The sequence below is a fragment of the Spea bombifrons genome, chromosome 11 (genome assembly GCF_027358695.1).
Source record: "Spea bombifrons isolate aSpeBom1 chromosome 11, aSpeBom1.2.pri, whole genome shotgun sequence".
Classification (NCBI taxonomy): domain Eukaryota; kingdom Metazoa; phylum Chordata; class Amphibia; order Anura; family Pelobatidae; genus Spea; species Spea bombifrons.
This window is the reverse complement of record NC_071097.1, coordinates 21,336,295-21,356,978: the sequence shown is the minus strand read 5'-3', so window position 1 is coordinate 21,356,978 and position 20,684 is coordinate 21,336,295. Positions and strand designations below refer to the sequence as shown.

At 40.7% G+C, this 20,684-nt stretch overlaps 1 protein-coding gene across 2 annotated transcripts in view; it reads right to left on the bottom strand.

Annotated features, from left to right (window-relative positions):
- JMJD1C (jumonji domain containing 1C) overlaps positions 1-20,684 on the bottom strand; it is a 103,435-nt gene that overhangs the window by 67,059 nt on the left and 15,692 nt on the right. For both annotated transcript variants that reach the window (XM_053450506.1, XM_053450507.1), the window contains exon 2: positions 1,796-1,960. In XM_053450506.1, the coding sequence (XP_053306481.1) occupies positions 1,796-1,960 (165 nt within the window). The remainder of the gene's footprint in view (positions 1-1,795; positions 1,961-20,684) is intronic.

The following is a 20,684-nucleotide window of genomic DNA, read 5'->3' as shown; positions in this document are numbered from 1 at the left end:
ACAAAAGCTAGGTATCTGTAGCTGTATAAAGCTCTCAGTCATTTATATACGGCTAAGCTATAAAAGACAGTGTAGTTTAATAAATTACTTTCATATCCATGCTGCTGCAAAGGCCCCACAATGTATGCGTGTGAGCCTCGCACCTGCCGTGTGCTTAACAGGCAAACATCTCCATGTTTCATCCGGGGGGTTCTGTAACTGAACTGCCAACCAACGTCATCTAATGAACAAGCTGACCACTTCAATAAGAAACCGGCAATTACTATTTTGCCCACGTTGCTCATTTCCATTCCCCCTCTTTGCCCTCCTTGTCAAGCCACACTGCATCTCACTCGTCCTTTATCCATTTTTGGAGGGTGCGGGGTGGAAATGTTCACAATGTTCTTTGCCGATATTTAATAAGAGAGACATCAAGCCTCACCACCTCCACCACCCTCCTCCGTCGGAGTGAATTGTTATATCGCAAGCGGTACTTCATTCAGAATACTAAGCAGCTCCAAAATGAGTGCAAGGCAGAAAAACGCAGCCAGATAAATCACATGAAATAAAACCGCATTTTAAAAATGGGGTCACATCACCCTGTGCTGTCTGGATGTGCCATGTGCGCCATATAAACCCACAAAATACATGTACTAAAATCCAAAAGGCCAGATAAATCTCACAGTCCAAGCAGACCGGGTTCCTGGAGTTTTACAGACTAGCACAAATATTTCATTTTTCATTTCACTAATTTCGTTAAATGTTGTCTTCACATCTTCAGACATTTCATTTAAAAGTCAGGCCCCTGAATTACTGTTGCTTCTCCCCATTTCTCCTTCTAAGCTAAATCAGCTTCCAAAGTGGATGAAGACCTTTATGAGAAGCAAGTTACTGTTGTGATCTAAGCTAGAATCTCAAGTTACCGTTACAATGCACAACACTCCTCTAGACACCATAGACGACACGTGTCAGGTCAGCAGGACTATCACTGCAATAAACAATGAATTCATGTAAAACTGCAGGAATTAAGTGGTTTGATTCTAAGTATTAATGAAATTATTCATTGCTTAATGCGCTACTGGTGTCATTGAGCAAGGCCACAAACGGGTCGAAACAGAAGCTTATTGAGCCTTTACATAAAACAGGATTTGTGCAAAGCACTGAAACGATTGCTTAAAAGGGGAGCACGTGAAGAAATCAAAAGGGCTTAATCAAGCACCATATGTCTTCCCGTCTCTAACAATCTCTCTATAAAACATCATGCAGTGTTTGCTTACCTGTATCCAGTTTCCCATTATCTGCTTTGTGTTCTGACAGTTTTTGGGTGGGTGGTGATATCCAGGTATACATCAACTTTAACAGAAGTGGACCCTTGCATATACTATCTGTAGTGTTAACCAAAAAAATCTACTTGGAACAACCCTTGTTGTATTGTGTACGGAAATAGATGGCTGACCGTGGGCACATTGCAGATTTTACACCTATAGACTGCAGCTGTACATAGGAAGGAAAAACCACATACTTTGGCAAAACCGATATATTATTTAAAATAAACATGACTTAATGAGCCATTAGTGGCAGTCAGTATATTCAGTGGAAAATTGTGCCAGACAAATCAATGTAGAGCCAAAGAGAGCCCTGTAAGAGACACCTTGTAGTTTTTATTGCTCCAGGAAGAGATGCATCCATAGAAAGCAGTACGGATCTCTCATCATCTCTCAACGATGCCATAAGGCATAAAGGAAAATCACACAAAATATGGTAGCTTTCTGCTGAGCATTAACAAAGGCTAGGCAGTAATACATTGTCAACTTACCAATGCAGGCCACTGGACATGCTTGACTTTTGATCCCTGAGACTGGCTGGGGTCTTTTCGCTTAGCCCAGACCAGCTGGAACTCAACAAAAAAAGCTGTGAAATCTTCATATACCTTCACCCATTCACGTTTATCCCATTCCAGGTCATCAAATTCAACATACACCTGAAAAAATACAGAAAGTATACATTATAGTAACATAAGGTGTTGCAACTTAAATGCAATGTGTGGGCACGTGTATTAAATAATTGAGCAGCAGAACACCTTCAAATGTATGCTGAGAAAAGGAAAATAATTCCTGGACTGGATTTCTCTCAGGAGACACGGATTTACTTGCACAGGACACAATGTTTTGTAACATAAGCAGAGGCAGAAAAAAATCAACTGAGCTTACATACATATATCCGAATCAAAGTCTACAAAATGTTCTGATCACCTCTTCCCGCAATGGTATAGTTCTTCTTGACCTTGTTTACATTTAATGGGAAAACATTTGACATCACCTCCAATGTCTTTTAGACCTGTGCTAATCACACACCTGCAAACACGAAGAATTACACCACGCGCTAAATTTGCGGGCCAGTGTTATAATCGGAAGTATAACATAGCATAAGACCACAGCAGCCGGAGTTACGCAAACAAGCCTCGATACATAGAAGCAGCATTCTTGGCGACACTGAACCAACCATCATGCTTCAATACAGAAATCCTACACACTACAGTAATACAGGCTGTTGAGGAGGGATGTTGCATATCAGCAATGACTTCTCAGCAACAGATTCCCGTTGGTGTCATTTATCTAGCGAGGAGACTGAACGCATTAGCAAGAGTCTATGTGGCAGGCCAAAAGTCCCTCTGGGTAATTAAACTCAAAATAGCATTTCTAAATATAAGCAGCAGCCTTGGCAAAGCTCACACGTAAAAAGGCTGCAAGATGAAACGGTTGTTGTCACCGGTCAGTAATCATTTTATCTGGCGCTTTTCTGCATGGGGGGTATGGAGACACAACAGCCAGCCTGACATACTGGTTAAGGTAGGATATTTCTTGGGAAATTGTTAAAGGATCAACACAGAATATCATTCTAAAAGAAAGCAGGCTGCCATTGCTGTGGTTTTGGTGCAATACAAACCCTATGCTGAAGATCCCATTTTCTCTGCTTTCATTATTTTGTAAAAATTGTGCAAGAACTTTATTTTGAGCAAATAAAAAAAAACTACTGAGATAATAGTTTAATTCCCGTATAGCAAGAGCGCAAAGCGTGACACAGAAGCACTAGATGGGCATCCATCAAATAGGAAGCAACAAAAATGTTCTTCCTACAAGATCGTGCCGTGGAATTGGTGATCTGGTATGCTGGAATTCAAGCATTAGAAGAGGTCCGCTGAACATCCCAACAACGTTCTAACAGGAATGGAGCCAGGAGGTATATAACTTGCCATCAGTAGAATGCAACTTGCCCAATTAACTACCTGCCCCATAATATTTACCAGGTCCTAAACCACTGTATAAAAACATAATTAGTGATGCTGCCATTGCCAAGAGAAAGGGCCACACCGTCCAACTCATTTCCAATAAATCCTCAAAGCCTCCAAATCAGCAAGCAATGGAAATGTTTAGCAGTTTGATGATAATAATTGACAATAATTCAATTATTTGATGATGATAATTAAGTCACTCTGACCCCCTCTCTGCTTGAATCAGTTTTTGTGAGCGGTTTTATGCACATCGCAGCAGCAATAATTCTGAGGAGCAAAATAATGTGGCCTCACTTTGTTTTTAAGCATAGACGAGGTGTACAGCTTGTGATTCATAACCATGAAGATACACCATTTATTTCTTCTTCAATCAGATGTGCGTCAAACAAAATTGCATATGGATCTGCACTTCTCGAGCAATTACATCATAAGTGTTTTATGCAAGAACCGAAAACCACGATTTTCTTATGCAATCAAAAATATTCGAAAGTATCCTTCTTTTGCGTAAGCGTTACATAATAGAAATTGTTGTAAATCCGGGCTATATATATATATATATATATATATATATATATATATATATATATATATATATATATATATATATATATATATATATACATATATATACATATATATACACACACACATATATTGATAAGCTTCATGGAGAAAATGAACTACTTTTTCATTGAAAGTAAAGATTAAGTATTTTGGAACTATGACTACCTAGGCATCAAGCACAGTTTTGCTGTCCAAAATATACCTTTTTTTATATGACACCTATTTCGAGGCACGCGTATAAGTTTAACATGGAGAGCATTTCTTCTATATTTAACATCAGTTACTATGTCAAGAAGCAGAACTGCAGCTGATAAAGATACAGAAGGTGCATAAAAGACATGAAAAGCATTATACCCTCTGGTATTATTCTCCCCATTCAGATTACTGACAACACACACAAGAAAACTACCGGTATAACACACAGGACCGAGAGGGACTCGTGACTCATGAACCTGGGAAACACAAACACTATTTTGTACATGTTCTACTAATTCCCAGGTGAAAAGCCACGATTTCAGGTAGCCATTAACTACTCCTCATACTGAGCTTGGCTTAAATCAATAACTACGCTCCGTAAGGTCATTCTGCACCCTGGATCCTGCAACGGCCAAAACAACGAGAGGAGCATACGTTTAGGTGACCTAGAGACAATTTAGTGGACGTGATCGTCGAAAATTCATGTCTTGGGCAAATCCCATTGTAGTCAATGTGCAAACGAATGTCACAGAAGATAAAAAGCTCACACTACCTTTTATACAATGAGAGCCTATTACGGGAATTTTGAGGTGGTACCTCAACCATCTGAACGACCAAAGAGAAAACTGTATAATGTATAGCGGCTTTACTGTCTTAGTAAAATATGTATCGTGCAGCCACCGGGCGATACCGTTTAGTATCATATTTGCTCCAGAAAAAGGTATTCAGCGTGTGTCAGGTTTTCTTTGCTTTAACATATTTCCCGGGCCAATGAGCTGGACATGCCGCGTGCATCCATTTTATTCTTCATGTCAACGATAAGGTTTCATACAGAAAACAGTGATAGTTTTGTTCATTGACACAACTTCTGGTCTCAAAATACCTTTTGCTTTGACATCCAGGGGCACAGAAAAAAACCCCATAATAAAGCTCTCTGCTTTCAAGAAAAAACACAAGAATAAGACAAATGTTTATATGTAACGCATGAAGTAGAAGCTGACATCTAAGAACATTGTTTAGCGTAGCGAAGGAGAGGACAGGACACGGCATGGGATTGCAGGCTTTACGGTCATTGGCATTCCACTGACAAATGAAAGCTGCCACGAGCCTCTGTACACATGCTGATCGGCATAGGTTTGCTACAGATCATTGGAAACGTAGTTTCACAGCAGAAGGTTGGCGGTCACCGGCCACTATTTGTGAGCTTTGACGTTATACGAGAAACTAATATGAAGTGTCATTTCATAGTTGAAAAGTCAACTCTTTGAAGGCTTTACCACTTCTGTGTCATACAATAAAGTGTGTTACACATCATGGCTGTCTCATACATGCTAAGGCTATTCACAGTACTCACTAAAATACTGTAGTGTCTCTTAAACATGTCTGCAACACAACTGCGCCCAAAAGGACGGACAACTTGACAACAAAAAGTTAAATCCTGTTGAAAAGAAGAACCGCTAAAAAATAAATATCAATTACAGGCTTAGAAACTACAGCATATGAATCATTTAGTCCCAAACAAAATGATTAGACAGGGCTGTCTACATGGGTTAAACCCTTTGATGAATACTGTGATAGGCAAGTGAGCCAAAAAGCAGAGACTACTCTGCATATTTGAGACATTTGGCAGGCAAGATAAGTAAACTCGCTGCCAAGAGCATAAAACTGGAACCGGCAACAAACGCTACAATGCTGTGGAATACCATAAATGTCCCAATATGTTATCGTGCCACAATGTTCTTTCTAAAGGTCTACCCATGACTATGTATCCCTGCAGCTCAGACAGAAAACGTGGGCACCAGTCAGCTACTCTGCTGGAAGTGTCTAGAATAGTCAGGTTCCCGGAGGAGGGTAGAGCATCCCGCTCTTCTATAAACTCTTCCTCGTGCCGATCCGGCAGGGACTGGAGGAACGTCAAAGAGGTGCGCAGTATACTGCGTTACAGAGAGAACAAACAGAAATGTGATTCCTCGCTCACTGAAATCACACACAAGATGGAAAACGCTACAGGGCGTGATATTAAATCCTTGGCGTAAATTCGAATTTTCTTATTGTGGAAAGTTTTTTTTTCCTATTGTCTCCTGCCAGAGAGTAGAAGCAACAGTGGGAGGAATTCCTGTTAGGAAAGAATACGTGCCGATAACCATGACAAGTGTATGGAAAAAAGAGTTACCAGACTTCACAATGAAACCGAGATATCATCACTTAAAAGAACAAGAAAACTCCTAACAACCCATGCTTCAAATAACAATAATAGGTATCCAGAAAATTCAATATATATTAAAGCCATCAGAAACACAAAAGCCTGCACACTTCTAAGTCTAATAAAGACCATTGGAAGAAACATCATTTTCTTTACTCCCACATATTAAATCTTTCCTCGCCCACAGGGCACGTTGGAGAGACAGCGTCCACTCTCATAAAGCCCCTAAGCCTGTTAACTGATGAATAAGCTGCCATGCTACGCCATGTCTTCTTTATTTTACTAACGTCCACGACAAGACAAGTGTCGGCATTTCTGCCCAAAGATCTTAAAGGAAACTCCTACATATATCAAAAGTGTGCCAATAAGTGTGCCAATGCTATTGTGTGCAGAAAAAAAAAGGGTTATCCCGATGTGGGAAATTACCGGCTGCAAACCGTAATGTTTCTAAGGGTTCACGGTGAATGCAGAGCGCTTCTCTCTTTAAGCATTTTCATCACGCATCCAAGCCGGCGATGTCACATGTCTGCCCGGCAACAATCAGACACCGGGTTTCGGTGTGAGCATCGCTATACGCCACCACCGGGTCTGTGGTTGCTAGGCAACTGGAAACAGAATTGCTGCAGTAGTATTAAAAAAAATGGCACGGCGGGGAGAAAGGATTAACTGTGCTACAAACACAATCTTACATAAAACAAGGAAGAATAACAAATACCAAGTTTTCAGCGTTTCCTTCGGGTCGGATTAACACAGCAGCCAACACGTTCTCCTTTATGTTTGTACCATCGCTTAATTATAGGGAAGTGCAAACTCGGCATCGGTCACAAGCCACGGAGGAAACAAATACAATTTTCTGACAACTTAACAAGAAAGTGTCCTGTCTAATGTATTATCAAAGCCATCTATAGTTTGGATACAGTATATATTCTCTGTCCCAAGCCATAAAACGGTAAAATACACCGGAGATCACTGGAGTCCATGCGGGAAATGACAACATACACCGCGCTGTATACGTTGTTTTAGCCGACACAGAAACAACACATGTATTTAGAATTATGCCTTAAAAAAGAAAAACATAATGAACGTGCCGTGAACAGGAGTAAGATGTATGGTGTGTAATATTATATTATATATTATAATGGAGACTGTAAGCTCGTTTGAGCAGGGCCCTCCTCACCTGTTCTCTCTGTAAGTCGATTTGTTATGTTATATACTACTTGTTATGCCCGGTCTACCCATTGTACAGTGCTACAGAATTTGATGACGCTATATAAAAACAAATAATAAGTATATCTCAATGATCTATGAGCTCCATATTACAGCTTCCAAGAGAGAGTAAATACTAAGTACGTTTTCAGACGCTATTCGCTTTGTAACACGGCGAGCGTTGAAAGGACATGTCGGGGATCACACGCTGCCTGCCGCCTTGACGCTGTTGCGATGTTGTATATATATATGCGTTTGCACTTTCCTATGCCACCCAGCTATTTTACATGCAGGAGATGTGTCAGGCTCGGGTGCCTCCCAGTGCGCATGCACAGCAATCGCCTCCATCGCTTTTCCCGACAGCGAATTCCTGCCACTGACTGGCTGCTTGCAGCAGGTACAATCATTTATTTTAATGCACGCAGATAAACACGTTTTGTTTTCCTCATCAACAATATATTAAAACCAAAACAGATGTGTTGCTCCCTTGTTAGTGTGCCTGCGTGGAGGACAACGGTTTCTTGGCGGAACATGTGGCACAGATACATTATGAATGTGTGGCCAGAGAGAGATTAATACTGGGAATTCTCAGATGTGGTTGCTAGGTAACCGGCACACTATCAGGTTTTCTTGCTCCAGCTTTACAACAGATGTCGGCAGAGGAGAAAAAATAATCATCGTGGTGACTCTGTAAATGTGTAACAGCAGCAGGCACAGGAAGAGAACTTGTCAAGAGGCACATTTACATCGGGAAAATAGGGCAGACAACGATCAGCGGTCTCTATTTCAGCTGCTGTCATCAATTATAGTTAAACACACGCCTGGCGCATTTACTTTTTTCTTCACTTCTTGAAAATAGCTGTCCATTTGCGAGCTGTAATGATCCAGGGGCCCTAATCAAGCGTCTCCTGTACATTGATACCCACATGTTGCTTTTGTACAAAAAATAAGCCAATGTTAAAAAACAAAGCAAAACAGTGGATTCTCAGAAAAGGAGGTTTATATTTTGTACAAAGCAAAAAAAATGCAGTTTATTCACATTCAGGAAATGGCTTGCGAGACATTTATTAATGGAAACCATCCTGCTTAATGGAAGAAACACGCACTGGAATAAGATTGCACTGGCAGCTACATACTGTGTGATCATCGAGCTACACATGTAAAGATCACAGCATATGAAGATTATTCTTAGAAGATCCAAGTAAGAAAATATCGTTTGTTGCCATTGGCCCAATTCCACCGAATCCTCTGCCCTTCTTTCCACATAATGTCGCCATACGCCTGGTATAAACGTCACTCTAATAAAGTGGCATCCAAAGGGCTTCACCAGGACTAATAAGAAAGAATAGTTATGATTGCTACGTCTTCGGCAAAATGCCACTCCTTTAACTCTCATTTATTTCTCCACTTATCTGCGTCAGAAGCAGACAATACGAGCCTCGAATAAACTCAGGAGAACTCAAGAAAAGGGTCAACCACTTTCAGGGCAGATGCAGCTTCTGCGGGTGACTGGCAAGCGAGGCAAGTGCTATTTTTAAAAGGATAACTTCTCTCGGTAACACAAGGAGATGTACCAACAATACAACGAAGGAACACAAACTAGGGTTTTTTATTCTCCTAAATGGAGTACACATAAGAGAATGGATGGGCGGTTTAGATATTGGTTTAGTTGTATAATACAATGAGGCATCATTTCTCCTTTGAAGCGGCATCTCAGGCCACCAATGACATAAGATATTTGCAGTTGGACATCACAAAACATCTACATCCTTCTACAACAATCATCACTATTCAAAAACACGTTCGCTAATGTATCTTAAAAGATTTCAACAGCAATAAAATGTGCTTGCGATGGTTGGGTAATGGTGACTTAATGGACTTCGTTCATGGGGTGAATTCCATTGGAAAGTCTGAATCCTTCTCTGTGTAAAGCAAGGGATAACAAAATGTAACATGTTTCTGTCTCTCGGATGAATTTGTGCGATTCTAGTCCTGCTGAAACCTGCCATTAGGAGATAAACTGAGGAATTGAAACCGGCACAATAAGTATTGCTTAAATAAACACAAGTTACCTATTTAATATCCACCATCATCAGAGAAATCATTGTGCTATAAATTAAAATGTCAGTGGCCAAATTAAATATCTCTAAGGGTACCATATGCAATTCCTGCATTTTTGATGACCTCATCATTTTGTGCATTATGACACCCCCAGTTAACCTCATGCACTTTACAGATGATTATTCACTAAACAAACGTATCCCGCGAAACTCACACAAGCCCTGTGATAATGAGCCCTAGATTATAAATTAATCAAGACTGTGAATAAATGCAAATGAGGAACAAGGTGTTTAGTACAGTATATAAACCCCGGCCAAAACAAACACACCTACCATTATTTTGCCTCTCGGATACCGAGCAAAAACAAAGAGGTGAAGGAAACTGGGTGCAGGCCAAACCAAACCAATAAAAATGAACCACGTTCACCGAACATGCCAGATATCTTACACAACCACTCATCCATTTAAAGCAGGATCCAAGTACATGCTCATTACATCAGAGCGCTCTTAGAAGCTGTATCTAGAGAAGAAAGCGACGGGGACAGACATATAGCATCAGAAATTTACAACGTAAACTACAAGGCAAATTAACATTTGCCATGCCTTATATTCCCTGTGTTACGCCACCAACGAGTACAGATTAATGGAATCTAGTAATAGAATGTGAAGTATAGATTGCATTTTCTGGTGCCTAACATGTGCAGCTCCCAAGCCCGCCTGACACGGTTCGCATAGGAGGTCGAACGGACGTTTGGGTTCAGTGCCTGACGGATTGGGTTCATTCACAGAATGAGCGATGCCAGGATTCTTCCTGGGTTTATCCGCAACATATGCTGTGGAGTCACTGGGATAACCCCTTGAACGCAAAAAATGGGCAAAACCGATCCAATCAACAGGCAATGCAACAGAACCATTTAGACTGAAAGGGTATAGGCCCAATGTGCTTGCAAAGTCAGCAGCAAGAATCTGGAACAACCGCAAACAATGTGGAACGTTGTCTCGTAACAGTCAGGAAGCCTTCCAGACATATCCAGAAAAAACTAATGCTTTTCCACTGAGCTGAATGTTTAGAGGTAAACGGTCAACCAAACTCTATAAAAGCTTTTAGATTAAAGACTGCTATAGCAAGTAACATTATTTAGCGGATCTGCTAGCTGTATAGGTCAGGTCCTCTTATCCACCCCAAGCATTACATATTTTGTATAGGACAGGTCATGAAGCACAGCACGGTTCACAAGCTTTCTTAATGTTATTTGTGGACTAGACTAGAAAAGAGAAGTCAAACGCAGAACTTGATGATTACGTTAACAATAGTTTCAGAACAAACAAAAGTAGTTCATCTGCTTAGAAGGGAAACAACAAGAAGAAGAAGAATGTGGAATAAAGAATTAAATGAAGAGTATGGAATATCATGGCATGATTAACTACAATGCAGTGAAAAGGGAACAGTGGCCTTAATACCACAGCAACCAGTGACACGATCCTGCTGATTGGACAATTCTGCTGGTTGCTATGACACCAAGACCACTTCTAATAAACTTTACACCAGGACATGGTGTTCTCCATCTCTAAAATGAAAACTGTTCTACATACATCATGCTAATTACCAGTAAACTATACATACACACTACGGACAAAAGTAATTCAAGTAATTTTTGAATTAAGGAGTTCTAGCATATTTCTGCTTTATTTGTACATCGTTTCAACACAGAGATCAGAGCCAATGGTTGTCTTATTCGCACTATCCCTAGAGAGCGGCTGCCCATTTGGCCCACACTCAGAAATCTATATTTTTATCATACCACATAAAACAATTAACTTAATGAATTAATTCTTAAGTGGTAAGTGAGCAAATACTGTAGTTTATAAAAAACGTGATAAAATGATGAAAAGGGGGCAGACGTTGAAGGCTAATTCTGTGTAAGAGGTTTCACCCCGCGTGTTGGGATGTGTTCATTGTACAAGCCTCACATTACTCATGTCCATACACCTACTACTATTTAGCTTACTAACTTTAGCAGGGTAATGTGATATTACATATGGCTCCTCGGCTAAAAAGGAGAAATACTAAGCAGCTGCTGCTATCATTTGTCACTCTCAACAGCACTAGTAACCGAAGATGATCTCGGTTGATCGCTCTGTAGGAGCTGCACAGAATATTGAACGTATCTCTTACTTCGGAAGTCTCAAGGACACTATCTTCTGCTGTATTATGTTGTGTTAACTTTAGAAGATTGTGTACATGCTCTATAACACTTTAATACACCACAGGGGTATTTTGATAATATTTCCAATAAAATGTTACACTTATTTCTCCTGTCTCATTGGTGGAGATCCGACGAATGGCATGGAGCTGGCGGCACTTATACGGATTGCCAATTTTTAATGCCCCAACAGTTAATGTCAAGTTTTGGGTTTTTACCACATAGTAACACGTTTTATTTAGGTTTCGAGCCATAGATGGTGGTGTAACTCTTCATAACTCTGATGATGCTAGGCGCTGTGGCCCCATTGCCTGGTCCATCTTGGATATCATGGCACCCTGGCACCTACTGAAGATATCCTGTTGGGATGCTTTTTAACTTTCTGGTCAGGTTCCTTGATAACATTTATGCCCTAGGAATAAAAGGTAGACTTTCTGGAGTATATATATAGGATCATTTGTTAACCCTTGCTATACACCGAATATAGGCATCTGCAGGACAGAACACATTAAGGTCTGCCAGACCCTGTCCCAGGGGTAAGAGGACGTGGGATACACGTGTACACACGAGATGACACGCTCCCGAGGTCTTTACAGATGACATCATTTCCTGTGAAGTGACTGGGCTGCGAGACACAGTATTAACACACATTGCTCACCGTTCTGACCTAGAAAGCAAATGTTCACCATTCTGAATCCACTTCCTGCGTGACTGAATTCCTAGAAAAGGTTGGGCAAAAAGAGAATGAATTTCAAACTGGTAATTTTGATGTCTTTGATTAACGCACCTTGAAATGCTTGAATGGAGTTGCATAAGACCTGTGTTTATAATGGAGTTTAGTAAACTAAAATGTGTAGTTGGCTTGTAAGTGTTCCCAGCCTTAACAAATGACCCTTGTACAGGGCTTACCCTGCCAAGAAGGTTTCACGTTGCAAAAACAGATTTTGAAATAGTGTGCGGTAGCCACAATAGCGTCACTGTTTTCATAAGTCTTTACTGTAACACAGGACATTTTAACTGCTTACTTGCTGCCAAGTCACTCGGAGTTAACCATCAAGTGACCAACGGGCATATAACACGTGGTTCTGGCAACTAATACACCGAGACCTTTAGCAGGGAGGCTGGCATACAAGCTCCACTGTCACAAGACCGATAGAAGCCTGTTTGTTTCCAGCTAGTCGTTTATCACATTAACTTCTTACATGTCTGACCAACCAAATGTTGCTTGTAAATTATGTGAACGAGAGATGGAAACATAACCACCTACAGAGTGCAGCAAGACACACACACAGGTAAAAACAACTTTGACCAACAATGATGTCCTGATCACCAAACGTTTCGAACAACTCTGCTGCTGTCACTATTTTTAGTAATGATTACTTTTGTCCTTGCTCTCGTGCCAGTGAGGGATGCTTAAAAACAAGCGACTGCACGAAAACACCCTCCTTCACGTCCAATGGGACTCCTGAATAGCTTTCAGTAACTTATGTTAGCTATGTGTGTGTTTATGTATATGACACAAACACACACATTGGGCAGGCTCCCAAACATGAAAAGGATACATGTAGAGCGATGCATTCTATACGCAACTATACAAACCATAACATCTATGCACAAAAACATGTGAAAACCCCAGAGCCTTGTATATTAGGCTGTTCCTTCATAGGTAAGAGTCCTTTATAAATATGTTTGTGTATGAAAGATAATTCGGGTAACAATATAACAGCCAAGTATTTGTTTTCTTAACATAAAAATTGAAAATTCATTTTACCCGACCTTTTTAAAAACACAGAATGTTAACAGATTCTCAGTGATAAATTATTCATCACACTTTCCCCAAGAATTTCACAAAGACTCTGTAATCAAAGTTAGTCCAGGAGTATTTTTACGACAGTATGCAGCCCTCAGCAACAGCATGTTTCAACACCCAAGCGTCGGAGACCTGCGGGATGTACGAGCTCCGAGGGGCAGGCCGTCCAAAAATAACCTTCTCCCCATCGCAGCCAAAAAGTTATTAACGCACTGATTGGAATCGACACACTGGAACGCCGTGAAGGAAAGGCTCTACGTGTATAAAACAACACGTAAGATCATCAAACATTATTGTATGTGTATTGTACACATAGATGAAATAACTTTGGGTAATATTTCTACCAGTTTGTGGAAGGAGACAGATGAAGCCACATTCTGTATGTAAATGCAGCACCGATCTTCTAACAACTTTTATAGACAGCCTAACAGAGAACTGGTGTCTTTTTCTTTACCTGGTTAGAGGACTTGTGTGCGTTGCTGAGGAAGCAACAGACGTTCATGGAGCCAGCGAGCAAGAAAAAGAGAAAGTGCCTACAGGGGGACGAAACTCATAGTGTTACATGTCCAGCTAGGAAGTGGAGCTAAATGGAGGTCACATGATCAACTGGATTTCAACGGTACTGTGTAAAACACCCTATTATCTGCCACTTGTTACCCTGTTTCCACTCCTCAGGAGCATTACCGCTTACCTGAATATAATAACGCATATGCCTCCGAATAAAAAGTGAGTATTTTTATAAAATCAACCCTAAAATAATAATTCTGCTTACACGCTCCTTGAGTCGGAAATCAACAGCAAAAAAGTCCTTTTTGAGGTCCTCTTTTACTTGATGTTATTTCAACAAAAGATAAATAAATCTCAAAGATTTTAGGTCTCCCTGCTGTTGCCAGGTGCAGCTGGAACATTAGCGGCCCGATCCCGATTTGAGATGTCGCAATGAACCTTTCTGTACAGAAAATGCTTATCTATTGTTCGGTGCTTTGGGTCTTTTACCAAGACACTGGCATCTTACCATTGAATAAACATGCATTTGCCTCTTTCCCTGCCCCCTAGTACCTATACTTGCAGGTAGTCCCCAGAGAAAGCACTTCTGTTGTCTTTCCTGATGCCGACCGGCTGCTTCAAGGTGCCGACCTTGGCACAAAAGACAGAACACTGAGGAGCCGGTGCACTTTTAAAGTATATTAAAGCACTTTGATAGGCATTCTTCGTTGGAGCGGCTGCATGGAACACGGGAGTCTCCCTTTAACGGCCAGTCCCAGGGAGCTTCTTCTCGAATCAAACAGCTGAGCTGGTCCTACAAAACATGTAATTAAACCAATGGGATGACATAAAGGGGAAAAAATAAGTGTTTACAACACTTTCTAACCGATATGTGGCCAAATCCTCCTCTCTGAAAACATATGAAAGTCAGGAATGTCAAATTATCTAATCAGCGGGAGACGAGGCAGGGCTCTGGAGGAAAGGAGGCTTGTCCTGTTTATCGGGATTTCCAGGGAAACATATGTTTTCTGCCAAGAGGATTAACCCCGTCCAGACACCGCGGAGGGTGTTCAGTGCCGGACGCACCAACGCTACCCACTCAAAAGTAATGGGGGGAGTCATGAACGAAGTTGGTCTAATGCCGCATATACAACTGAACCCTTTCAACCGTATCTACTTCCCCAGGTATTAGGAATACAACATTCCTTAAGTCACCTCTTAAAAAGATTCAAACACACACATTGCACAACGATTTCCTAAAAACAGCTGCAAATAATGTTTCACTTCTCCCGCCGGCAGGCATCTGCTGACGTGAAAATGTTCTTGGCTTCACGCGGGATTTTAACTAGCAGGATGCCATAAAGAAATACATTCAGCATTAACGCGTACCCTTTTGGGTCAATTTACTAAACTAAATATCTAAAAAGGACTCAAAAAAACAATTTTCGTGTCCACGTTGTGTCACCGATTCATTTTCACTTTGCTAAAAGCATAGGCAAACATTTAAGGAAAACAGGTGTTAGTATGTGTTACAGAAAGATGTGGCACGAGTCCGATATTGGTTATAGATTAAAGATCCTTACGGTTAACGTAAAGACCAAATACTGCGGGAGGTTCGGCTGCGTGTGGTGAGGGTTCAGAATGGAAAACCTACATCAACCTACGCAAAGTTACTAGCCAGAGGAGAAACATCTACTAGCCCTCGCGTTACATGTTTCCTATTCCTGCACTAGAACACTTTATTCCTTTATAGACCTATGAAAATTCCAAGTACTAACAGTCATGAAGCTGTATACACATGTGAAACGCTCGTATTAAACAGAGAGAAGAAGCACCAGGAAATATGGACTTGTAATGAAAGCCAAATGTAAACAGAGAAGAATGCTGAAGTGAGAGTGACTGCCTGCTTCTAGAGTTGCATACATTAAGGTATTCTGAGGCTTCAGTGTTACATCCGGCACAATGCGATGTACATAAAGAAATACTATAAACAATGTTTCAAACACCAGCATTCCTTCCCTGAGCCGTTAACTTGTATAAGTGAAACATGTCAACGTAGGAGAAAAAAGACCCGCTAAAGAGGTTTACTTTGCCATTGTGTCTATAACAGTGTCCTTTAAACCTTTTGCCATGACCAAGAGCAGTAATGTTACATACATGTACAGCCCTGTCTGTGTGCTTACAGGGAGGGCAAGTAAACCTTTGCCCCATGGGACAGGCCCAGTGATAAAACACATTTGGATGGGCATCTGATGCTTACTTGTAAGTCTCTAGCTCAGAAAGTCTTTGTAACAGCAATTACACAGTTAAAAGCCGTTATACTTTGCAGTAAAGCGAGGAAAGAGCGAGGGTCCGGGTGCAAACCTTAGACTGGCATCTTGCGACTCTGTATGAAGCCCTGACCTGAAGTTTGAAGAATTGTGGCTCAGTGCATACAAGATTCCTAAATGCTCACCCCTTTCGTGATTGGCTGGAGGATATACACCTAATTTTGCAGCTATAACCACTTTTTGTTCACCTCCAGTGACCTTGAAAACACAAGATCACTTTCCCTTTGTGTCTTGAATGGAAAAGGAAACCCCCTATCGTGTGTTTGCAAACCCAGGAGAAAGAACAGACTGCGTGTTATGATTATGGCACCTGCAGAGCAGTGTTTTGTTCCGCCCTGATTAATTATATATAAATGTCCACTTTGTACGGTAAAACACAAATAAATCTACACCGATGCAAATGCTATGTATGGGAAAGAATTTTCCATCCTTGTGTACACCGTTTCTCGGGAAAGAGTAAAGGAACTGAACGGATGAGATCAGTAAAATTTTTTGCAATTATTAGAAATGTAACACATAATATACAAGGGGATTGTTTTTGTGACAAAAATGTACAATAAGCATCTAAAAAGGTAACCAGCTGAGCTGTATAGAGCACAATGTTTTAATGGAGCTCGCGTTTTATATCATACGCAGATATAGAACAATTCCCGGAGTGCTTTACATATAGGGTATGAGATATATATATATATATATATATATATATATCATAGTCAGTGTTTCTGTTCCTGATTGCTCAGATCACGGCAGCTGCCGATAGCACCTATCAGCCTACAGACATTGGAGAATTCGACATTCATTCATTTAAAAAAATACATAACTTAATTAAATGACAGAGCGTAACGGCAGATACGGGGGTGGGTTCTAGCATGAATTTGAGTCTCTGTACTCCGTCCTCACAGACTAGATTGGCAACGGAAAGATTTCTTAAGAACCCAATCAGATGTATTGCGCAAGAGCAGCGCTGCTGGCTTTCACTCAGCTGGTTCACCAGGCTGCGGAGATTCGTTTTCAGCAAATAAACATACATGCCATGGCGCAATTAGAAACAATCTTACCAAAGGCTTAAAGAAAACGGTGTAAAGCGAAGGGGTGGGGGAGGGAAAGTGATTTTTGTAAGTTAAGCACATCCATCACTATAAAGTGCTGACGGCAGCTTGTTAAGGTAGCTTTGGGGTGTGGAGCTCTCCTGGCGCAGGAGGAATGCAAACAGCTTAATCATGTGTCAGCTGGGCTATTGTTCGCAGAAACAGAACGTACTTAGTGAGTTCGAGTAAGTTTAGAAACAGCTGTTACACTTACAAGCTTTGTTAGTTTATTCACAAAAACTGCAGAGTGCAGACTAGGGTATCTCCCGCACCGAGCAACAGCGTCAAAGACATCGCCTTCAGGAGACCCGCAAACAGGGAGGACGCCTTCTCTTGGTACAGCGCGGGTTCTTAGGCCACATCGCCAGGCTGTTAAAATGCAGGACTCCAAATCATTATTACGCAATACTGACTGACTGGTCGATGCACTCTTTTGGCTTAACTCATCGTGTTAAAAAGGGCAGCCGTTTAATGAACACCCGTTTATGGAACTAGGTACTAAAAAAGCACAAAGATAAAGCAAAGAATTGGATTTTCTATATTGTCAGAATCATTTCATCATTACTGCCCTCTAATGGAGTTTCCTATAAAAGTACAGATTAATCAGTTCGATTCTATCCATTCCCCAAGCATCCACAGACTGAGGACATAAAGGACTCGTTACTCCTAACAGCTCGGCAGCATGCAGATCAACATGCAGATTGCAAAGTTATACAAACTACCCAATATTATCTAGTATTAATGTTTTTGCAGGGTGTCTTGATATGTAAACGTGTATATAAAACATACGCACACAATACATGATAATATACATTCCCGCGGTGCATTCCAAATAACTTGAACACAAAGAAGTGCCACGTTTCTATCAGATGCCTATTCAGTAATTTACTGCTGTATTCTGGATAGACAATTTGCATTAAAGCCACATACACCGCTTCCTCGGTTCAGTAAGGGATCTCAACAGCAACCAAACCATATAATACAGAAGAACGTAGACTCTGGTGTTTCCGAACCTCCCGTAGCCGCGTGCACTTCCGACTCGCAGCAAAATAAACTACTCAGCGCTGGGCAATTTTAACGCATCATTGCGACAGGGGCCATAAACACATTAATCAGCGTATTGCAGTTCACGCCGATCTCTTTAATTAACAGACATTATATCATTTTCCTTTGTCTTTAAATCATTAAATGTATTCAGAGGAGAGGGCGATTGAAAACTGCAGTATCCCACTGGGATCAGAAGAGTAATTACGAGCGTCCCAGGATATGACCAGCCTTTTGAATGGTAATATGTATTCAGTATTTATGATTAGCGGCTTGAGGAGGATTCAATTAGCTCTGACTTAGGAAAACACAGTATGTTCGGTATGTGAAGAAGCCTCACACCCCGGTTTCTGCTGAACCACAACAAATTGCGTTTCATCACATCTAGTTGTGTTCCTTTACCGACAGTTGAATAATTTTCTTTTATCAATAAGCGTAAACATAACTATCCCATCAATTCTTTTTTTTCTGATCTCAACATATAAGCAGCTCAAGTACAAAAATACTAAACACATAACGTTGTTAAAAAGGGTTAAAACCAAGACAAAGTAGAATCTTTTATTTCAACGGCATTCTGTGTTGGGAATTCAAATGCAAGGGTTGTCCAAATGCTGCAGGGGTTTGCTGTCCATGGCATGTAATTTCACAACAAGACGTGACAGGCCCTGTATTTACAGAGGATTACTGCACACCTAAAACGTCGGGAAGAATCGGCTTAAGGCCACAAAACTATTTGCCAACCGCAAAGTGGAATAATTCTTATAATTGTATGGTGCTCAAGTGTCTAAAATGCCGATATTAACCTACAAAGCACAGCAAGGTGAACTGTGGGATCCACAAAGTGATTGGCATCGTTATGATACTCTATGTACTGGAGTACACTCCACTCAGTATAGTATTATTTTTGTTTATATGAATAATGTAAACTCGTCTGTCTATAATCAAGTATAAGGGATTGTATAAAAGGTGGACTCTACAGGATGACAACGGAACAGCTGGCAGGAGACTGTGCAGAAGGGTTGTGGTTTTTACTCTCTCACTTTAATATTTGTTACAAAGGGACAACACTAGCAAGTATCCAGCTTGAAGGGCTGTGCTGGCCCTGTATAATGCTGAAGAAATCTCACTATTTAACTACAGGGCCACCCAAGCTCATCGTTCAGCAGAAGCTAACTGGGGTTGGACCTCTTTCTCTTTAGTGAAGAAACCCCAAAGCATGAAAAGTGAGTTTTAATAATCCAGATAATACTACAGAGCTGTGCGGCAGTAGTGAATGCGCTTTGTAGGTTACTAGGAAGGGAGCCATAGATCCAAGCAGTCATAGGTGCCATGATTTAAGCAGTATATATCTCTATATCTTCATGTCAACATTGAAGGACAGTGAAGAGCATCTACTAAAAAAAAACAGATGCCAAGAGGGGTCAGTGTGTGTCCTCAGGAACTCAAAAAGACTAAAGGTGAAGGGTGCACAATCACATTGATAAGCGTGCAAGACCGTTCTTAAGACTATTGAAAGAAATATTGTCTCCTAGATATCAGAAAGGGACTCAAGGGTATGCGGAAAGAGCAAGTAAAATATTGAGAAATAGTGAAAACTCAGAAAGCAAGTTTCCAATCAGGTATCCTGGGATTCTACGTGTTCGGTAGGAAACACATTAATAGGCTGACACAGATTCCCCTGGTTTGTACTTTTATGTTCAAGTTTAATTTGTAAACATTTTTAATTTCTCCCACATTTGTAACATCCTGAAAAGCAATTAGAGATCCCTTAAGAGAATCGCCACCTGCAAGAAAAATATTCAGGCAATGAATGGTACCGTCTACCGATCCCTCGCATGAATCTCCAAACGTTCTGCCCTTTCCTGTAGACTGGAAGAGTCTGAGAAAACAGAGCGCTCAGTGTTCCTGCGAAACCTCCACAATTCAGCCGCTCAATCTGCTACATCCTTCTTCACTATTTTCTTTAAGTCTTCATAAATAACTTGAAGCGCAGTCACATGACATCCAGATGCACCCGGTTTCAAAGCGGCTCGCTATTCAAGATTTCACTTCTCAAAACAGAGATGCTTTTATTGTATACTTTACCATAACAAAGCTTTTCAAAATGAATTCTCATTAATAGAGTTAGATAAGTGCGTCAAAAATATCTTTACAAAATGTATCTAATACTTGTAAAGGAAAACATTACATCCGAGAATGTTCCACACATTAATAGCTGGTAAT